We start from the raw sequence: 23,466 nt of genomic DNA on the forward strand, positions 1-23,466 counted from the left end.
TCTATCCACTGAGCCAAACTGGTCGGGGCTGAAGTTGGTAATTTAATGGCAATTGCTACTAATCAACTCTATATTCTGTATTTCCTGTTTGGTGTAGGCAATGATTGAAGTTATCCCAGAATGTGGAGGAATCTTTTGATTAGCAAGGTTTGGAATTTTCTCTTAAATCAATTTCTTATAATCATAAAATTTATCTGAACTAAGGAATCTTAAAATTTTTATGAAATAGAATTTTCTGTTAAATATCTACTTCTTATCTCACTAAGTTGGCATGCTTTATCCAGAATCCCACAGGAGACGTTTTTGGACTTGGTTGTATCCTTTCCTGCAGGTTAAAAACATTGTCATTAAAATTTGCAAGTAGTTATTTTTTGTTTCCTATTTGAGGAAACCTTTAAAGGGACTAGATATATGAAAATATAGAAAAATAAACATTCAGAAATGACTTGTGAATGCTCAAGTGACTGCTGGTTTAAGTCAAAAACTTTGGATGAGACATTTGGTAGGCTCCTGACTCATTCTCATTGGAAAGTAAAGCTCTTGTTTGCCCTCACTGTATTCCCTTCTCCACCTCTGTTTGGAAACATCTTCCTCAGAAGGCAGGCAGGAAGAGAACGTGGATGGAAACCAAGAGTCAGATGGAGCTGCAGAGCGATGCTGCAAGGCAGACGTTGTCAAACACAGTCACTGCTATGCCAAATGGAAGGAGAGAAAATCCCCTGGAGAAACCCAGCTTTGAACATGAATTAGATAGAATCCCCGGCATTGTTTTCTAGAATAAGCCATGCATGGAGAGGAGAGAGAAATAGCAGGCAAAACTTCAAAGGGGAGGAGGGGGGCACGGGAGCGGGGAGGAAAAAAAAAACACTGGGGGAATAAAACATGCCCCCAGTGTTTTATTCCACATAGGTCATGGAGATGGAAACTTCCTTACCTGAGTGAAGTGAATGAAGCTGAAGAATCTATAGAGGGAAAGTGATGCAGGGGAAACAGTATTTTCCTAGCAAATCCAACCAAGGATCTGCTCTTGAGGAGAAAAGGGGGTTTCAAAAAACTTGAATTATTTACGCAATTTGTTATATGGAGCCACATAAAATTACCTCTATGAAATCATTTTTTTCCTACAAAATGGCAATTTTATGTGGCTCAATGTAGTAGATACTTATTGTTTAATTCAACAACTTTGGAACCACTATACTATTTCACTGTATAGTTTGTTAGGTAGTCATTTTATGACTAGAACTAAACTTAAGAAACCTGAAAGATTGTCTGTCTGTCTGTCTGTCTATCTATCTATCTATCTATCTGTCTATCACCTATCTGTGAGGGTTTCCTAAGGCTGCCGTACTAAGTTACCACAACTGACTTAAAACAACAGAAATTTATTCTCTTACAGTTCCAAAGGCTAGAAGTCTCAAATCAAAGTGTCAGCATGGCTGGTTTTGCTAGGGCTCTGAGGGAGAATCTGTCCCATGCCTCTCTCCTTGCTCCTGGTGACAGCCAGCTATTGCTTGGTGTTCCTTGTTGTAGATGCATCACTCTACTTGCTGCCTCCTTGTCACATGGCCATCTTCTCCCTGCACGTCTGCACATCATCTTTCCCCTGTGCAAGTCTGTGTCCAAATATCCTTCTTCTTTGTAAGGACACCAGTCCTACTGGATTAAGGGCCCACCCTACTCCAGTATGACCTCATCTTAAATTGACTACTTATATCTACAACAACCCAATTTCAAAATAAGGTCTGAAGTACTAGGGGGACTTCAACAAATCATTTTGGGGGGAGGGCACAATTCCTCCCATAATACTGTCTAAGAAGTGCAATGAAAGTTTCCTATCTCTTTTACAGTTAATTATTTGATAACAACAATAATCCTCTTTCCCAGGATTTATTTAAGTACTTTTTCAGGACAGTTTACCCACATTTTATTTTGTGGTAGTATTAGGTACCTTTCTCATAGCTTAATATTTTATAAAGAATTCAGTTTTGCCGAAACCGGTTTGGCTCAGTGGACAGAGCGTCGGCCTGCGGACTGAAAGGTCCCAGGTTCGACTCCGGTCAAGGGCATGTACCTGGGTTGCAGGCACATCCCCAGTAGGAGATGTGCAGGAGGCAGCTGATCGATGTTTCTCTCTCATTGATGTTTCTAACTCTCTATCTCTCTCCCTTTCTGTCTGTAAAAAATCAATAAAATATATTTTTTAAAAAAAGAATTCAGTTTACATTGGCAATAAGAGACTTATTTCCCTATAAACACCCTGATCATCATTGAGAATACATTAGGCACTCATATATTTGTGTGGTAGACAAATACTCTAATTTATCCCTAGGAAGACAGACTAAAGCACCAGCTCTTATGGAGAAATTAATATCGCATTGTTGGTCAGGTACAGGACATAGTTAATACTGATAATGAACATGACTTATCATGTTCAGACCATTGGGTATTTTAGCTAATAAAATATCCCTGTAGGAAATTAACATGTAATTGTAATACAGATATTTTTATTACCATATATTTTATAAATGGATATAATACCATATATTTAGAAACCTATAATTCAGAGAATTTGACTATATTGAAAAACATACCAACCAAAAGAGAGAGAGACAGACAGACAGACAGAGACAATATGGGAGAGGGGTAGAGATAGAGAAAGACAGAAAATTTAACAAAAACCATTATTGAATTTAGGACAGTATGTTAGTGTCCATGATGGTATTTCAACATTGCAGCATATATGAAAATTCTCATAACAGAAAGTTTGAGAAAGACATAGCTTCAACATTGAGATCCTGTTCTATATAACTTTTAACATTACTTTCAACATTTGGAAAGTATTTCCAGATCTTGCAGCTTCTGAATGTTATAGTAAGTATTGGTGATTCTCTATTATAGGTGTATTTTAGTGCCAGAAAATAGAAAACGATAGTTGACCCAACTTCTTCTGTACTGAAAAAACCTGGATGTGTTCAGAAAAAATGCTGTCTTGTCTCATTGCAACTTTAATGAGGATAAGGGTTAGAGAGAGAAAAACTAATTGAGTGGCTGTTTTAGGTGGGTATTTATAACTTTTTTCCACTTTGGATTAGTGATTCTTGTACTGAAGAAGTCAAATCACTAGGAGTGGCATCGATACTCTCTCCTCTTTGGCAAAAGTGGCCTATTTTGTACCTTTTATTTTGAAATAGTTACAGGCTCACAGGCAGTGCCATTTACTCCTGAATACCTCATCCTATATAATAAAGTGGTGATATGCAAATTGACCATCACACCCTCACACAAGATGGCCGCCCTCATATGGTCACAAGATGGCCACCACAAGAAGGCTGGCAGGGGAGGGCAGTTGTGGGCAATCAGGCCAGTAGGCGGGGGGAGGGCAACTGGGGGGGACCAGGCCTGCAGGGGAGGGCAGTTAGGGGTGACCAGGCTGGCAGGGGAGGGCAGTTGGGGGCAATCAGACCAGCAGGGGAGCAGTTAGGCGTTGATCAGGCAGGCAGGCAAGCGGTTGGGAGCCAGCAGTCCCAGATTGTGAGAGGGATGTCCACAGGAATCCGTCCTAAACCAGCATTCAGACATCCCCGAGGGATCCCAGATTGGAAAGGGTGCAGGCTGGGCTGAGGGACACCCCCCAACCCCAGTGCACGAATTTTGTGTACCATGCCTCTAGTTTGCACATAAGAACGAATTGGTTTGCAGGCGTGGTGGAACTTACTATGACTTTGTAAAACAAGAATCAAGTATGAAGGAAAGAAGGCAGTTTATTCCCTTTATGCATGAGCCCTTTGTCATCCCATTTGATGTGATATTTAGAAGAAATTGAGTTAGAGTTGAAAGATTTACTAAGCTACTTCTTCAGGTTAATGACTTCGGGGTATTAAAGGAATCTGACAGACACAGCTAGTAGGACAACCAGTGATTTACAAGATGGAACCTTTTAACTGATGTTGCAAGACTGAATATGCTGATCTTAAAAACTGCACAAAAGGGAGTGTGTGCTAAAATTGAAGACATTAAGCACCTGGAACCTTCAGCCTGGACCGAATTTTGCTGAGTAAAATGGAATCTCAACTTTTGAAGATTGACATGGTGATAAGGAGCCACTATTCCAGGGACGATTTATTTGCTTTACCTTCCTTAGGCGTACACACCTCAGGGTATATTTAAATAATCACACACTTTGGTCCTATCAGTAACGCTCGATTTTTAAGAACTGATTGAGATGTAAGAAAATTATGCTCACCAGTAACTTATAGTGTCCCTGGAATTTTGGAGACAGATATTTGAATTCTGGAATTCAGATGAAATTTTGAACTATGTGGCTTAATTCTTGGAAAAGGTTGCATTCAGTTTACTGCAGAATCTTTGCCCTTTCTTGAAATACCCAGTACTGAATCTAAGAATTAATCTCAGTGTGTAAATTCATAATGTATAGGTATTCTGACTCTCCTGATGAATGGCTATGCAGCTGTGGGCTCTGGAACCAGACACATTGGGTTCTGGATCACTTCTGCCACTACTCCCTGTGTGACTCTACAACGAATTATGTAAATCTCTCAGTCTCACTTCCTTCATCTGTAAAATGGGTTTAAGAATGTCTAGCTCATGGTGTTCTATCAAAGATAATAATGAGCCCTAACCGGTTTGGCTCAGTGGATAGAGCGTTGGTCTGCGGACTAAAGGGTCCCAGGTTCGATTCTGGTCAGGGGCATGTACCTTGGTTGCGGGCACATCCCCAGTAAGGGGTGTTCAGGAGGCAGCTGATTGATGTTTCTCTCTCATCAATGTTTCTAACTCTCTATCCCTTTCTCTTCCTCTCTGTAAAAAATCAATAAAATATATATATATTTTTTAAAAAAGATAATAATGAGATAATGTATGTAACATATTTCTCATCACCTTGAAAGCATATAATAAAGGTGAACATTATTCTTATTATTAATTATAATGGGATCAGACAGATATTTTATAATAGTACCAGTTTAGTCTATGCAATTCTAATGCTCTCATTAGCTTGATTTAAAACTGCACAGTTAGCCTGGCTGGTGTGGCTTAGTGATTGAGTGTACACTAATGAACTAGGAAGTCATGGATTGATTCCCAGTCAGGGCACATGCCCAGGTAGGGGATATGCAGGAGGCAGCCTATCAATTATTCTTTCTCATCATTGATGTTTCTTTTCCTCTCTCCCTCTCCCTTCCTCTCTCTGAAATCATTTTTAAACTGCACAGTTAGCAGCACCAGACATACTGTGCATTTCTGTATGAACAAAATTAATTACATTGTTTTTGGAATACATTTAAAATTTCTGCTAAAAATGGGGATATATAGTGTATCCATAAATTTAATGTGGCACTTAGTAAAGATTTTTGGTCATATTGCCTCACACTTAAACAAATCTTGAGTGCCTGGAATTCCTACATTTGGAACACTTTGAACGCTATAGCTCTTACCACTTATGATTCTTACCATTGGAGCAGTGTGACTAGACACTAGACCAGGGGTGGGCGAACTTTTTGACTCAAGGGCCACAATGGGTTCTTAAACTGGACCGGAGGGTCGGAACAAAAGCATGGATGGAGTGTTTGTGTGAACTAATATAAATTCAAAGTAAACATCATTACATAAAAGGGTACGGTCTTTTTTTTTTTTTTTTTTAGTTTTATTCATTTCAAATGGGCCGGATCCGGCCCGCGGGCCGTAGTTTGCCCACGGCTGCACTAGACCATAGTGTAGAAGCTGCTCCAAGTCTGAAGTTTGTCATTTTTTAGTTATTATAATATAAAGCTACCTATAAATTTCTGGAAATGTTTTTCCTGAATAATTTAACATTCATCTAGTAAATGCCCATAACTTATATAAAATTTTTCATAGGTGCTACTTTGGCCTTTTATGTTCTTCTCAGTTAGATGAAGAACCATGCATTGTGACTTGCTAATCATCCTATGAGTTAGTTTTTAACTTCTAGTCATTTTTCCTTATATTCTTATGAGTTATCATTTGAGTATATATAACTATGATGCTGCAGGAGAATTTGAAAGATTGATCTAGATTAAACTATAGAATGTACACAAGGCCTCCTCACAACTCTTATAGATGGATCTCTGGGACATCTCCATTAGAGGAGGTTTTCAGGTTCCTTCATTCCAAAGCAGAAATAGTACCATTTATACCACTGGGTAAACTGAGGAATACCTGATCTTTTCTCTTTCTATCTAACCTGTGAGAACATAGAAAACTAAACATGGGTCATTAATTTTCCAGTTGCTATGATGTACATAAGAGAGACGGCTGGGTCAATTTGGGTTAAAGAGATGCATTTTTACACCACTGTAGCCACTTTTGACCGTTCATGGGTATGCTCGAGATGTGCAGGAAAGGTCACCTTTGGTCAGTGATGGGGAGGAGAATAAGAAATCACTGACTGAAATGGACTTTTTGGCCCAATTGAGGTCTCAGAACATATTAAGGAAAGTAGTTTGCAGATAACAAGCCGCATCAAGTGAAGAGGAACGTCTCAGGCATTCTGTCAGTTGGAACCTATTGATTTTCATAGGGACTATTAAACCAGGTTTCCTGGAATAGGAACAGGGATATTTCTGTTCAGTCTGTGACAATTATATGTCTACAAGAGAAGAAAGGTAGCGGTATGGAATGTTAAAAGCTTGGCCTGATGGTATGCCTCACCAGTCAAAGAGCCACTTGGAAATCTGAACATTCTTCTAGAGAATTAGTTGTTAGAGTTTGATTTGTTTTCTTTATTGATAGAAATATTGCTAGAATGTGACAAAGTTCAGCTTGCTTATCCATCATGCCATTATATTAAACTTATAGATATTTTGTTTAAATTAAACACCATAATTCAGAGGCAAGCTGAAACAATGGACAGGACAAGGACAGAGAGAGAGAGAGAGAGAGAGAGAGAGAGAGAGAGAGAGAGAAAATGAATATGAGAATATAGGCATGTGCCTGTTTTCTGTTGCCTAAAACAAAACAAACTTTATAGTTACACCATCCACTCAAGTGATCACATGTAACCCGCTAGTACTTTTCTAAGTAGTAGGTTGTTGGAGTTAGTGTTCTTTACCCTTCATATGGAGTCTATGGAGCAGAAAAAGGAGATGTATAACTAGCCAAAATAGAGGAAATCTTAGAGGGAGAACTTATGTTACTGTACCCAAGTAGAAGAAGACTAGACATTTCTCAGAGAGCTGTATGAGAAAGGTCTTGTAGCCAAAGGAGAGGTGCTGGGCAGCAGAAAGTTGACAGGGGCCCAAGGTCAGGAGTCTGGAGCTGGGGTACTGGTACCCAGAGGACCACAACCAGGAGAGCTGAGAGAGCCCGAGGAACAGAGCCTGTCAGCCTCAAAGCAAACTTAGGACTCATACCTTGTGAGAAGGAGAAAATCTAGAATCTTCGTGTTAACAAGGAAATCATTTTTAATCCGTTTTTATTTTTGTATTTCTTCATGGCACAAAGTTGAATGGTGATCAAAGCTGCATCCATCCATCCAAAGCGGGAAGAAGAGAGGAGAGAAACAAGGCTTACAAAAGGCCAAGTCATGGAACTCCAAAACCTTTCCTTTGTTAAGAGAGAGGAAGCAATGACTATGTGCAGAGGATATTAATTAGAAGAGGTCCAAATAATTTTCAGGATTGAATTAGCTTTCAACTGTCTTTTTTTCCCCTTTTTTTAAAGTAAAAACTCGAATTAGCATTTGCCACTTCAGTAGTTTTTAACAGTAGAGGAGCATAATGCTAATGAGAATGGAGCCTGTATTTCATCCTTAAACACTATGTGGTAGCCCCTGTCACATGTTAACCCGAGTGCCCCAGGGGAGTGGATTACTTATAGGAGTTTTAGAGAAGTGACATGTCCAAAGTACATAATAGCCTGTAGAATTTGAACCCAGGGTTTTCTAGTCCCCAATCCAGGCCCTTCCCACTTATACCAACTAGGTCCTGAAAAAGACAAGAGGTCAGGACTGTTCATGGCCCATGTTTAGGACCAAAACTAGATGATGGGGGTTGCTAAGCGTATAAAAGATGAAAAAGCCCTCATTTACACACAGACACAGAGAAGCTGAGTGCAGTTCTAAGTCACACTGGAAAACAAGGTTACATAATATTCCCTATGTGCAGAGAATACAAGCAGCATATCTCTTTTCCAGTGCTGTTAAAACCTTTGTTTAAGGAGTATCAGCATACAACAGCCACTAACAACAACTGGAGGTATACAATACACAAAATAGAGGCATCGCTTGCCATGGCTCTTTCTGCTCTTTGTCTTAATGGTAGAGGCGATGCAGTAATGGCCCAGGTGCAGTTGTGTATATTGAGCTCCAATTTCCTTTCCAATTTCCAATTTCCAATTCGCTGCAAGTGTCGGTATCACAGGATAAATTCAGTTCAAGCTGCTCATATTTATCTCTACCCCAGAAGTTTGAAAGCTATATCAAAGGGATGGTTATATCTACAATGGTTTTTTATCCTCCTACAACATATCCAGCTGTCACTGGGAGAATTTTTCTTTGAGATCTGAGATCAGAATAGTCTAGAACTGTTTCTCCAGCAAGGCATCAAGACACATGTAGGTGTTGTGATGAGTTTCAAGGAGTGACATACATACTAGAGCACTATAAGCTGCGAATGATTTCTTTTATTGATAAATCAAAGCAGATCCAAGATTATCATCTTCATCTTTTAAATTCCGATGTATTTTTATGAAGGGGAATGTGGGTGTCAAGATTTACCTACCATACTTACATTTGAAAATTTATTTTAAAGTATTCTCTATTTCTTATCACAATTAAAATTTCTTGTAAGACAAGAGCCACTGGATATCTGGGAGTAAAATCACTTAACATTTTTAGTCAAAGATATTTGAGGGGTTTTTTTTCCAGTTTGAGTCTCTTTTCATTTAAAATAGTCCTGGCAAGTATTGGAGAGGGAGCATTGCTGGGACATGAACAGGAATATGCACATATCTACCCAATTATGCATAGGGGGAGCTTTTAAACTATGAGTCCTTTCACCGAAAAGAGGCTTAAGGCCATGCTGATGGGAGTGCATTGAGGATGTGCACATTCCTATAAAGAAAAAGATGTTGAAAAGAATTGAGCTGAAACTTTAGTTTCTAATTCTGGAAAGACCTGATATCTCCAGCAAAGTAAAGATCTGAGGTTCACTCATGTTAGGATGCTTCCTTGGTAAGGGAGTCAAATCCACACTTCCACATCGAGGAAGAATACTGCTGGGCAGCAAAATCAGTAATGGCGTTGTTTCAAACCTTAAATCTTTAAGATCTCTTTCTTTTCAATTCCAGCCCCACAGCATGATTATTCTACTTTTGAACTCATTTAAAAAATTTTTCCCCCTATAGCTGTTTTTTTTTTAGGAAGTTTTTAGCATCCTTGAGAAATGTTAACCAGGGTATTTGAAGGTCTTAATTATCTTAGGAAAAAAAACAGGCAAGGTTCTAAGCGTGTCTGGGCTTTCCCCTATTCAAAGCTACCCTCAGTAAAAGATTCAACCCAAGATGCAACTGATGGGTCTTAAAATGCTAATTCTTCCAGGAGTAATTTTTGCATTTGTTAATGTACAAAGTCATAAGCTTCTTGGATATCTAATTACTCAGTTTTATAACTAAGAGATAATCACTTCACTTTAAGATCGAAGGGGTATCTCAGGCCCTGTGAGAATATACATTGTTCTGCCTCTTACTTCAGATGGTTGGTAATTGTGCCTCTGAGTACTTGCTGTCCAATTGAAAGAAATGTAAAATTAAGAGTAAATTTCCTTATTTTCTTGACTTCTTGGTAATTTAAAAAGCATTTTGGGAAAAGTACTGTCTTAATCATGTAAAAATTACTAATGGCACTACAAAAAAATGGTGCCGGTTTTCACGTTTCTATTAGAACCTGAATGTCCACAGGGCGTGGCTGATGCCCAGGTCTGTAACTCAGCTGTGACCATGGTGGTCAACAGTAATTAACAAACATGAGAAGTGGTCTTTTAACCTCCCTGAAGCTTAACCAAAGTCGTACAGCTCTTATCCCAGTGGTTGGAAGAAAACACACAATCATATTCATTGGTCCCATTTTTAATTTATAAGGCTCGCTCACTCTACAAGAGAACATTTTACACTTTCTCACTCAAACCTCCAAGTTAGTCCTCATTACTTTCTTCTTCACATATTTTTCACTCTTTTCTCCCTTCTCTCCTTCAACCTTCTCAGCTCTCAGCACAGGAGTATATGTATTTTTTAGTTTTGGAAAATGTAGTTATTTTTAAAGACAATATTACTTATGCTAAAATAGAACAGGTTTCTTATCATTCTATTTTAAGTTATTAAAACACCTTTTTTTTTTCTTTTTAACATATTTTTGTTGATTTCAGAGAAGAAGGGAGAGGGAGAGAGATAAATAGAAACATCAATGATGAGAGAGAATCATCGATTGGCTGCCTCCTGCACGCCCCCACTGGAGATTGAGCCTGAAACCTAGGCATGTGCCTAGGTCTCAAACCATGACCTCTTGGTTCATGGGTCAATGCTCAACCACTGAACCACACTGGCCAGGCTAAGTTATTAAAATACTTCTTAAAAATCTGTTTTAATCTCCAGTATAGTAGTGTGTGTAGCTATTTGGGAGAGGCAGACACTAAGAAAGGGGAATACTCCTAATTTTTTAATATCCTAAAGTAAATGGCTACTCTTTTAAATATAGAGACCAAGTGGTGCCCAACTAGGATTCCTTAATGGCAAGCAACAGAAAACTAACTCTGGATAACTTAATAGAAAAGGAAATTTAGTGGCTCATATAGTAAGAAATCTCAAAGGCCAAACTAGTTTATGCATAACTGAATCCAGTGGATTACATTATGTCACCAGTACTCATTCTTCACCCCTCAGCAAAAAAAAATTTTTTTCTATTTTGGCTCTATTTTCAGTTAAGTAGTTCCCATATGGTATCAAAATTGGACACTGGTAGTGGCATATTTTATTCTTTTTCTGATCTCACAATTTCAGAGAAAAAGAAAATACCTATTTTTTGATTATTTGAGCAAAATTTCTAGGGAAGATCCTGATTGGGATGACTTGGGTCTGGTGGATATCCATGACCCAATCACTATGGCCAGGAAACAGTATTCTGATTGGTCAGGCTGCTTTATGTGGCCACTCCTGACTGAAAAAGGCAGGTGAAGTGATTGACAGCTCCAGTGGGTTTGGGACAGGGATTCATAAAAGAAAGGGAGAGAAAGAGAAGGAATAGGTTGACATGAACTTTTGCCTTAATGGTGATAGCAATGACTTTTGATAGGAAACGGGCCATGCAAGGGGTCTGGTAAGTTGTGACCCGTATTTGTAACTAGTTCTACTTTATGTATAAAGCAGAGAGGAAAGACATGGGGAAAGACAAGGAGGGTGGGAGTGAAGGAGACACAAGAAAAAAGCTTAGGAATGCGCCTCTGCCAATTACCTGATTCACCAAGGCCGTGAGTGATTGCTCTTTCTGATTCTCTGCTATAATTAAGACATTTCTAAGGTGGGAGTTTCTTTCAGTTTCTCTCTTTCATTTTGCCTTTTAGGTGGACAAAAAAATCGTAAGAACTGAGATAGGAGTTCTTCTTCGCCTCTCACATCCAAACATTGTAAGTGATTTTTTAACTACTATTTCAAATTGTCTCTAAAGTAATAGAATGGGATTTTTGTTTTTTACTGTCCACGCTGATCATGGAAAAGGGATTCACCCACCACCCGTAAACAGCCACAGGTTCTTGTCCTCATCTGACCATAATTTTCAATTCTTTAGCCAAATGAATCTTAAATATAGTGCCTTTTCAAAGAGTTTAAAAATGGACAGGTCAGCAATATATACCCTCTTTATTTTTATGCATAAAAGGATAGCTAAAATATGGATAGCTTTGTCTCGCGCTAATAAAGCAATGTCTTTTTCCTTCTGTGTGTCCATCTTATTAATACACCATTACTGAAAAAGCCTGTGAAGAAAATGCATTGCTTTCAAAAGTCATTTCAGCCTCCTCAGAGGGAGTGTCTGCTTCAGAAACAATGTGAAGGTTCAAATAAATGCTGTGCTTGAATGGGGAAAACAAAAGGTTTTCGGAAGCTGTGCTTTAGGCTGTGTCCAAAGGCACTGAGGGCAAGGTCTGGAGAAAAGCTTTCTCCAGCCAGTGAAGTGTAAAGAACAAAGTCAGTTTCCAGGCCATCACTTGTTTTTATGAGTTGAACCAACTACTTAAAGAAAGTATTTTACTCATTTCTCTGGGAAAGTTGCATCCAAGAGGGTGGCCTGCAATGCTTAGGCTCAAAGCCAGTGCTAAAAACTTAATATATTTATAGCACTCAGCTATAAATAACAGAAAACTTGAATATATTGGTCTAAACCAGTGGTTCTCAACCTTCTGGCCCTTTAAATACAGTTCCTCTTGTTGTAACCCAACCATAAACTTATTTTCATTGCTACTTCATAACTGTAATGTTGCTACTGTTATGAATCGTAATGTAAATATCTGATATGCAGGATGGTCTTTAGGCGACCCCTGTGAAAGGGTCGTTTGACCACCAAAGGGGTCGCGACCCACAGGTTGAGAACCGCTGGAGATGTTTTCCTTAAGTTATAAGAGATCAGAAGGCAGGCCATTCCTATCATTAGTTCAGCCCCTCAGTGATGTCATGCAAAACCCAGATGCCTACTATCCATTGGTTCTGTCACCCTCAGTGCCTTTGCTTTCATGCTTTTCCCTCATGGTCTTCAAATGGCTGTTCCATACACTCCACAAGCCTTCAGGTCTGTATTCAAGACAGAAAGAAGTGGAAAGTCCCCAAAGCAGAGTCCTATGAGAAGAGTAAAAGTTTTTTCAGAATTTCCAGTTACAGCAAAATTCTCTTCAGATTTTATTGGTCAGAGCTGGTCACAGGAGCAGCCTTAACTTCATAGAGCCTGGAAAAATGGGGAGCAGGGTTATCATAAGTGGCTCAGGCCAATTACCATCCATATTTGGAGGCTACGCACCATTCTTCCCTAAACAAATTCAAAGTTGTTTGCAATAATGTAGGGGGAGAAGGGCTTTGCGTAGGCAATCAATGAAATGTGCCATATACAATCATCAACTTTTCATTGTCTATTTTTTTTCTTTCAAAGAGAAGTCAATGTAGAATTTTCCTCAAATGTAGATCAGTCCTGTCACTAGATTCTCAGATGTATTCAGGAAAATATCCAAAATTAGATGGATTATCTGAATGTGTTGGAAACCCTGTTATGGTCAATCAAATCATTGCCACTCTACATTTCTGAGGATTCCTTCATCTACCAGTGACTTTTTAGCAGTTGAGGTTCCTGCTTTCCACAAAGACATACTTTCCCCTGGTCCTATTCTGTCTCAAGTTCCTTCCTGGAAGAAGATGAATTTGCATTTCCAGCAACCATGATGCTTTCCAATGGCTTAAGAAGTTTTGTTTGTTTGCTTTTATTTTTAAACTAGAGGCCCAGTGCACGAATTTGTGCATGGGTGGGGTCCCTCCGCCTGGCCGGTGATTGGGTCCAATCGGGTCCATGGGAGGTTGGCCCACTGGGGCGAGGGGCTGCAGGAGGTTGGCCAGCCAGGGGGAGGGACCACGGGAGGTTGGCTGTGGGAGCGCACTGACCACCGGGGGTAAGTCCTGCATGGAGCATCTGCCCCTTGGTGGTCAGTGCACACCATAGTGATCAGTCAACTGGTTGTTTGGTGGTTTGGTCGCTTAGGCTTTTATGTGTATAGATTCTGCAGCAATCCAGAAACCGAGATATTTTGATAAAAATTACAAAGTGTTTCTAAATAAAAAAAAAAAAATCACAAAAGAAAGGACTGGGGTCAAAAGATATGAAAGTAAAAAAAAAAAAAAAAGACACTCAATTCCTCTATCTCAGTTTCCTGTAAAAATGTTTCTAAGGCAGGTGTCTTTTATCTGTCAAAAGGAATAATATCAAAACTCAAAAGGACCCTTGAAGAAATGAGGTCACTGATAATAACAACCAGAGAGTGACAAACGGCTCCCTGATACTGGCATATGGACCTTTCATTGACAATGATCCAACACATTACTGTTAGAGTTTTGTTTTAGCCATAGCTTTAGCTATTTCTTAGAAAGGTGAAAATAAGGAATGTGTGATCATTTTTTATATCTTTCTCCAGATAAAACTCAAAGAGATATTTGAAACCCCTACGGAAATCAGTCTGGTCCTGGAACTTGTCACAGGAGGAGAGCTGTTTGACAGGTGAGTTGGTTCTGGAAATCCAACCACAGAAAGGCTTTGCTCCTAGTCACCAAAAAAGAATTAAAGGGAAATTTCTCCTGAAATATTTTATAAGGACACATCATACTAGTTAATAAATTCTACTAAAATAAATCTTAAGAGGAGAGTAGAACAAAAGGAGAGTCATACCTGATAAGATATAAGTGGATGTTTAGTGAATAAAAAGGGAAGCATTATATCTATTTACTTTTGCAAAAATTTACTTCTCCAATAAACACAGAATTTCTAAAGTCATACTAACTCTAAACTAAACAGTAAGGTTTATGACAATATTTTGTAAGAAAACATTAGATAAAAAGTATAGAAAGTTAGATGTGTTATAATTGTATTCTTTATTATGATCCAAAAGCTCTTAAAATTCAATACTCTTCAAATGACTTTTTGAGGCCTACTTTCTCTATTAGGCTCTGTAAAGAGTTCCAAGTTGCAGAGTACAACATGTTCTTCAATAATAACCAATTTTAGTTGTCTGTTCATATGTTCATCACTCAAGACAGAGGTTTGAGGATGGCTGGGAGTGTGCCTAGAAAACTGGTAGAGCAGAATAATATAGACAAACTATTTGTCTAAGATACACAAGCTTCAAGTCTCCATGGCTTTCCCACCTTCCTCATCTTCTCAGGAGAATTCCCTGTTTACCCTGATTGTCTCTTGGGACCCCTTTGCTATGTTCATTGGCATAATAAAAAAATAATGAAATTGGAAGAAGTCAAAGGACTGAGTAGGTATATATTAGAAATAGTAAGAAGTTATGCACAGATGTAAAGGTCCTGTTGATTTATAAAATTGGTTAAGAACATGTGGGCTATAGACAGAAGACAGAAAAGAGATTGAGGGAACTGCTGATATATCCAGGTGCCTAAAGCACAGCAAATTCTCAATAAATATTTGCTAAATGAATGAATGAACGAATGAGCAACCATTAAGATGAGTGGACTCTGAGAAGGAAGATACTTAAAGGGGATAGGTTTAGCCTTAGATGGTTTGGCTCAGTGGATAGAGCATCAGTCTTCGGACTGGAAGGTTCCAGGTTCGATTCTAGCCAGGGCACATGCCCGGGTTTTGGTTTTGATCCCCAGTAGGGGGCATGCAAGAGAAGCAGATCAGTGATTCTCATCATTGATGTTTCTCTCGTTCTCTCCCTCTCCCTTCCTCTCTGAAATCAATAAAAAAATATTTTTTAAAATAATTTAAAAATAAAGGGGATAAGTTTAGATTGTGTTGGGCGAGGAAGCACTTCTCTCAAGAGCTTCTAAAAGTAATTATATTGGTTTTCAAAGGTTCTGTTTTAAATGTTATCCAGTGAAGGTTTGGATCATCAAGTAGGAAGGGGCATAATGGCACAGCTTGATTGGAGCTACATGTATATCTTCAACAGATACAGAATTTGTTCATTACATATGTTGAAGTTTCCTCAAAATAAGTGCTATGAATGAGCAGACTTTGAGAGTTGTAACATTTTCAGTATATTCATTCATCACCAATAAATGAATCAACTGAGGGAAGTGGGCATCAGTTTTTAAATATATACTTCTTGTGGCAGTTGGCTAGTAGCTATCCTTAAGGGACCAATAACTAACTAACCTGATTTGCTTAACTTCTCCGAACCTCAGAACAAATTTGATGCAGTTCTCTGATGCTAAGGAAGCTGAGACACTCTGTTCCACTCAGCTTTGGATCTGACACAGTCTGATCACTCTGATTATATCAGGAAAGTCCTGTTCTAAAACCACCATGTTCCCACGCTTAGTCAAGACTCATCTGGACTAGCTTATTTGAATGTTGCCAAAATTTGCCAATAGCGGCTCATTTTTTAATACCTCTTAACCAACTCTTTCATGAACATATTCCTTCTTTAGGTACATTTAGAGTCTATTTATAGTTAAATCCTGCTGGCTTTGTAGCTATGAGGTCTCTTGAAGGAGAACTCAGAGAGAAATCTCATGTTCTTTAATTGTAAATAATTGCAGGACAGGGATGTCACACTGAAGCTATTGTCTACCAACAGCACATATTATTTACCTACCTACCTCTCTTTGTACAAGTTATTTTGGAGTCATGGGTCTCTTTCCTTCCTTATTTCCCAACCTTTTTTTCATGAAATAATTCTGGTTCTCTCATCTTGTAGTCTAGTTGATTTTGATGGGATAGAGTTAATTCAGCTTTAAACAAAAATGAAAAAAAACTGAATGCTGGTGATAAATTTCATTTACAGAGAAAATTGATGAAATATTCAGAATTAACAGAATACATCTAAAGAATGGCAGACAGCCAGTAAAGCACTCAACTACTCTATAAATTCTCAGTGGTCTTAGACAGTAGACTGTCTTTCCCCGTTAATATTGTTGTCTACATGTCTGTTGCCATATCTGAGATGAACTTGGTTTCTCCATTGTATTACTTAATTCTGCAGTTATCTTTAAAATTGTATCAAGCTGAAAACATATCATTTATTATTATCTATGCATTGTTTTCTTTCTTGAGAGTTAAAAATCATAATATACTTTCTTTTTCCTTACTCAAGTCAAAAATGAAATTTATTTAATTGTGATGATAAAAATTCATCCCTGGTCTAATGATGGCCTTAATTGTATCTAATGAATGCACTAATGGAGCAATTGATGAAAAGATAATCATGTTAGTACATTATGGGCAAAATGGTTGTATTTTATTAGCAATAAAAGATCTATTTTATGGTGCTTCTAAAAAACTAAACTTAGTGAAAATCCAGGTGAAATTTTCCATTTCATGTAGAATATAAGCAGTAAATTGCATAGGAAGATTGATTAACATTTTTGGAATAAAATCAGTGATTTCGTGTGTACGTCCAAGAAAATCTGGCCCCCAAAAAGACTTCTACAAAATTATGGTATAATGTGAAAAAGAAAGCTGCAGAGGTTTTGGTCTTCCATCCTGCTTGGGGTAGTCACGACTCTTAGAAATTTATTGAACATTATAAATAAATAAATTAACTAATTAATAAAATAAAAGAATAAATAAATGAGAAGGGACTAACAATATATACAGATAAGAACTGGCACAGAAAAGACATATAATACGATGCTTTGTATTTGCTAGAGGTTGGCCACGGATTTGGCTATAAGGATTCACATGATAAATGCCGTGATTAGGAAATAAACAGTACACGGGATACTAAATATGGGAGTCTTCTAAATCAGAAATGGCTTCAGGGAGGAATAGAGTCTTTGAGCTGAATCCTAAGTGAGAAATCATAAATCAGCAGGCAAAGGGAAGAGGGAAGGACAAAGTGATGTCCCAAAGCAGGTTGCGCTAGTGGGGGTTAGATAGAGAACATCAGTCTCCATTTTAGAAGCTGTTTGAGACAGGAAGCAAGAAGTTGCTGGATATTTGTCAAATGAGAGATTCAATAAACAGTAGACTCTTGGGCAATGTATATAACGTCTTTGGGTCAGGCTTTTATTGTATAGTAGGAGAGAATTGAACTAGAAATCCCTGGTCTCTGTTCCCAGGTCTACAATTGGATCTGGCCTTCCCTTTCTCCTGCACTGTCAGCTCCTGGCCAGCACCCACATTGACCCACAGTCTCCTTACTCTCTCCCTACCTTTCAAATTTAACAGGTGGTAATAATACTTTTGAAATTATTTTTTAAATATATGAATTTAATACTCTTTGGGAAAGTTCTTAGAAAAAGCATCAATGCAGACCAATGGGCCATCGATGAAATGAGGAAAAGCAGTGAATGAAGCTTATAAAGGAGTGGTGGATTTAATTGGAAACAGTGGAATTCATTTTAGTGTAATTTTTTTTGTATGTAACAGCATAATGATGTACTAGCAGTCTTTAAGACTTGGTTCCTGAAACTCATATTATTTGGGGATTTTACCATTTGTCATTCAATCTTTTAGTACACATTTTCATAAGAGCGATGTCTTTCTCACATTAACCTACAGTCATCTAATCACAATAACATCGCCATTTGAAAAAAAGCCGCCATTGGTGGAGAAGGCAGTAGGCTCCCAATGTACGTGCCAGGAAGTCTGAGGCCTCTGGATATGATCAGATTAGAGCTCTTCAGCTGCACTGCCTGTGCTAACTGCCCAGCTGGAGATGTGCTCAATTCAATTTGCAGCAATTAAGGTGACAGAACAAATGCACAGAAGTCGTATTTTAAAGCAGATCCATGGAGAGAAAGAGGCATTGCCTGTGTTTTCTCCTACAATTTTAAAATGATGAGAAGGAAAACATCCCAATCGTGGGGAAGAGTAGCATATGAACTAACACAGCAAACAGTGGAAAGAAAAGGCACAGCCTGGAGTAGAAGGCCTTTTGGGGCCACAGAGTCACAGCCTGGAGCCCAGGGATACACACCTTGTTATGCTGCTTTCCTGGATCTCCAGATGTCGGCTAGACGAGTTAGCGACTCAGGGACCTGAAAAAACTGGGATCCCAAGGCAGCCTTTTGGGTCAGATTTGTTATTAAAATCCTAGGAAAGATTTTGCTTTTAGCACTGAGTCTTCTAATCCAGACCGCATGGAACTATGGGAAATTGTGTGGTGTAGCAACAAACTACATGGCCCTGGGCCTTTGAAAATGATCTTAAGATGCTGGTGGCATTGTAACTGCCTTCTTATTATTTTACAAAGCATGAAAAGGAACTTAGTTTATTAAGTATGAAGAGAAATACAGCAATAAGTATGTTTAAATTTAAAAACAAAAATAACCATAATTATCCTCCTATTTTTACAGCTCTAAAAACACTATCATGATTGAACATTTTATTGCTTCTAAAAATTGAAGTCCTGGTATTTTCTATGTAAAGCTATAAACTCTTTACTGTATATGCATGTTCAATTCATGGGAAACTAAGAAAAATTTTTTTCAGCTAAATTTTAGGTGGGAATTTGTGTTGTTTCATGGAACAAAATTACTCTATTTTAATAAATTTGAATCATTTTGATTTTGCTCAAAATACAATTTTAAAAAGGTTTATGTATTACAGTGATATCTAGAAACTATGTGACTCTGACTTTCTTCCTAAGGCCAGCGTAACCCTTCCACCTATTGCGTTTTGCCTTGGGAAGCATCTATATGATTGTTCTCCCCTGGATCCCTGGCCTGTGTACTTGCCTGTTCAGTGCTTTTGTTCCCTATGATAAGGAACATAGGCAAAGGAGTTGTCCAAATGTCCACAGTCTGACATTTTTCTGGCATCATTTCCTTGATAATTAATATTGATTCCACGAACATTTATTGATTGCCTACTATGAGTAAGTCTTGGAGCTAGGCTCTCTGGGTGATCAAAGCAACAATCTAGTGAGAAACTAAGATGTTTGCCACCATACCTGTAGAAGGCACTGGCTCAACACATCTACTGTAGTCATGCTACCTAAATGGAAAGATAAAGGTTGCAGAACTTCATTTTTCTTTGCTTGGTCACTAGTATCTTCACTTATCATCTTCGTTCTGAGTGATAAACCTGCATTTGCACCTTGAGAAGTTCATGCTATTGATTTTCCTAGTCAGTCATGGATGGCCTTGGTGGTAGCTCAACTTATAAAATATTTAAAATTGAATATCTGAGTTCCAGGAACCTAACTCTGTGACACTCTGATGAACAATCAACTTGGGAACAAAGTTCCTTTTAGGGGAAGGAGCCTGGAAGAGAAACAATTGCATTCTGATGGTAGGGCCAAGCTATGGTGTGCAGAAGTCACACTGAGATGAGGCAGGGAAGGTGCCTGCATTTTGTGCTCCTGCCCCACATGTTACTCTAGAGACATTTCTGACAACAGAATTAATAAACCCTTTATCTGTACAAACCGTAATATAGCATGAATTGCATCTATGATAATGTTTTTGTTAATAACTTCTCCACTATGTGTGGTCTCAACTGAGGCTTGCAGGTGGAGTGCACAGAGGAGACACTAATTACATTTGTGTTGGGTAGTGGATGTCCCACAAAATCCTTATTTAGAGCAAAATGCAGTAGTTGATATAATGGTAGCCAAAGTTTTAAACTTTCTCTGATGCAACAGTCCTTTTCTCCTTCTCTTGTACTTAATTTTAAAATGTTCAGAAGGTATAGTTCAAGAAATTATTTCAATTACATTTTTAGTAGGTAGACTATGAACTCAAACATGAATTCAAGAAAAATGTGTATTCTTGGAAGGAAATATCAGATGAAAATTGATTTTCAAGAACCAATTAATAATAGTCCCCCAAATATTTTAATGTATTTTCACATTTTATTTTATCCTATTGCATAACAGTTATCTAAGAGACAAAAAAGGGAGAAAAATATTCCATCTTCTATCCTTTGAAAAGATGAGTTTGTGTTTCTTGACAATATTCTAAATAATTGGAGAAAATAAAATAATTGGATTTTCTGTATCAATATAGTTTTTCTGAATCTTGACAATTATGATCATTGGGATATCTTCTTTTATTTTTGTCATAATGTTGAGTTCTGCATTTCTCACCCTTAATCCCCTATTGTGAAAACATTTTATAGATTTTAAATTCAACTTTTAACACCAGCTACTTCGAGAACTTACAACTTCTTGCTAATTTCTTTTTCAAAAAGGAAGATACTTTCTGAAAAATAACTATACTATTTGAGGAATCAATAATCTAAAACAAATTTCAGTCCAAAATTATGAAAATTGGTTGTTTTGTCTCTTTTATGTTTTGAGTTGATTTTTTTCACGTCTTTACTACAAACTTTTTATTAGCTAATAACATCTTATGCAAGTTGCTAATCTACAAAGCCATCTCCAAAATGTGTTTTCTCTTGAAATTCTGGTAAGATAAAAAGTAATTTAAGAATAGACAGAGAAACTAGGACAAAAACTCATAGACAACATAACAAAACCAGGTGACAAGGTATCCCCATGAAGCCTAACATACAAGTGAATGAGGAAAAAATGACAAGTCCAAGAGCGACGTGGTGTTAGCATCTATGTAAGAGGAAGCAATGGTTAACTAGAGGTCATGTGACCTAAGAGTGGCAGAACTCTCAAATTTCTAAAATCTCCAAATTATTGGGAAGCAAGATGGGCCAATGCAAGGAAAGCAGCTGAAATCCATTTTGCCATCCGAATTTCTGAGAAGTGTAAAGGCTGGATCCACATAAGGTCTGAAGTGACTAATGCATTCAAAGGCCCTGTGAACTCCTGAAATTAATACCTGACACCCTGTAAGAAAAAGCCCAATATTTAGGAGAAACTGCTAGGGAGAAACTCCAATAGTCAGAGTAGAGATGGTAGAGGCAAGGGAATGAAGTTCCAGATAGAGGAGATCTCAGAAAGTATGAGATCATACTTTTAATGCCTCATGAAAAAACAAAACCAAAACCAAAACACAAAACACAGAAGGTCAAAAGCCATGAAGCTAGGAAAGATAGCCTGGCCCGTCTCCCTGTCAAAAGGGTGAAGGGGAAAAGGAGATACAAACCTCCAGTTGCAAAAAATAAATAAGTCATGGGGATGTAATGTACAGTGTGGGGACAATAGTCGGTACCATTGTATTAACTTTGCACAGTGACAGATGGTTACTAGACTTGTGGTGATCACATTGAGAGGAATATAAAAGTCAAATCACTATGTTGTACACCTGAAACTAATAAAATATTGTTTGTTAACTACAATTTTAAAAAAGCAAACCAATTTGGCTTACGCATAAACAGCAACAGAGAGGTGTCTCATTTAATTCCAATATAAAATGATTATAAGAGCACAGAAAATAAGCAGAAAAAGTTCCCTTTAGGCAGTGAAAGCATGCCAGGAGGATGTGCCCATGGTATGGCTAAAACTATAGTTCAATATTGCAAAATAAACTAAAATTAAGAAAATTATAGAAGAACCACGTAAATCAAAAGTTGAAAAACATTTATATGTGTATAAATGCACAACCCAAAGAAGAAAACCAAAGTAATGGAAGAAAATAAATCCAAAACATTCCTGAAAGTACAGAGATGGTTGATGTCATATTGTCAACTTGGTATATGCTTATAATGATTCACAATACAAAGTTTAAAAATAAAAAAAAATTTGTCCTATTTATTTTTATAATGTTAATAGAAAATGAATGTCTTTTATTTTCTTAAATAAACTCAAAGATTTCTGAAGTGCCAGTTTATGGAAATCTTTTTCCTAGTGTTAGGGTAGCCTGTTGTAATTATTTGGATGCATCCTCTTTAACAGTAATATAACTAACTTCTTTTAGCATCCACTCAACTGAGCGCATGTGTGTTTTTTAGGATTGTGGAAAAGGGATATTACAGTGAACGAGATGCTGCAGATGCTGTTAAACAAATCCTGGAGGCCGTTGCTGTAAGTATGAAGTGACAGCTGTAGTGCAACTCCTGGTAATATCTTCCTTCCTTTTCTAGAATCTTATTGAAGAGGTATGTAGCTGCGACAAGCCATAAAATTTACAGCAAAACCATGTGAAATATTTGTGAGAAAATATGTTTAATAAATTTATATTTTCTGTTGATTACTCAAACTCTTAAAGATGCGGCCCATCATGTAATGCCATACGTTTGTTGAAATATTTTCTATTCTCTTATTATGAAATCACGTCAGACTTTGGTGCCTATAGTTGTTATTTTCTTTCTCTCTCTCTTTTCAATTTATTTTTGTTTCTTGAGTTTGTTCCTTTATTGTTTTTGTTGTTTGTTAGGAGGGTAGAAGAAGGTTGAATGTGATAAATATAGACCTTGGAGCATAGAGATTATTGATTTTTCTTTCAAGACAAAGAATGAGTGAATTAGAAGGAAAAATACTGACAATTTTGTTGAAGTGAGAAATAGAAGTTGGTATTTTAAAGTTGAATAAAGTTTTATAAGTTAATGATGGAAACATGCACACACATTTACAAAATATAGATTTTTGAAAAGCTTGTTTGGATTGAATTAATAAGGAAATATTTGAGATAAAACTAACTCCACTGGTAAGTAAAATTTCCCATATGTTAAATGGTGTCTAATACATATGAAGACACTTTGGTGACTCATTTATTGAATATAAAACAAGAACAAATTTTTCTCTGAACAAACAGGATAGGGCTCAAGGGGAGATATTGATCAGGATCAGTTAGAGACAGATCTATATAAAATATACCCCAAATTAAGATCTTTTCTGTTTTTCAGTCAGTTATCCAATTAAA

At 37.5% G+C, this 23,466-nt stretch overlaps 1 protein-coding gene across 1 annotated transcript in view; it reads left to right on the forward strand.

Annotated features, from left to right (window-relative positions):
- Window positions 1–23,466, forward strand: part of CAMK4 (calcium/calmodulin dependent protein kinase IV) — a 153,625-nt gene that overhangs the window by 75,382 nt on the left and 54,777 nt on the right. Inside the window, exons 4-6 of the mRNA XM_070412438.1 lie at window positions 11,589–11,651; window positions 14,193–14,275; window positions 22,556–22,628. Of these exons, the coding sequence (XP_070268539.1) occupies window positions 11,589–11,651; window positions 14,193–14,275; window positions 22,556–22,628 (219 nt within the window). The remainder of the gene's footprint in view (window positions 1–11,588; window positions 11,652–14,192; window positions 14,276–22,555; window positions 22,629–23,466) is intronic.

Source organism: Myotis yumanensis, unplaced genomic scaffold, assembly GCF_028538775.1.
Source record: "Myotis yumanensis isolate MYYU_CA2020_CCGP unplaced genomic scaffold, mMyoYum1.0.hap1 SCAF_4, whole genome shotgun sequence".
NCBI classification, from domain to species: Eukaryota; Metazoa; Chordata; class Mammalia; order Chiroptera; family Vespertilionidae; genus Myotis; species Myotis yumanensis.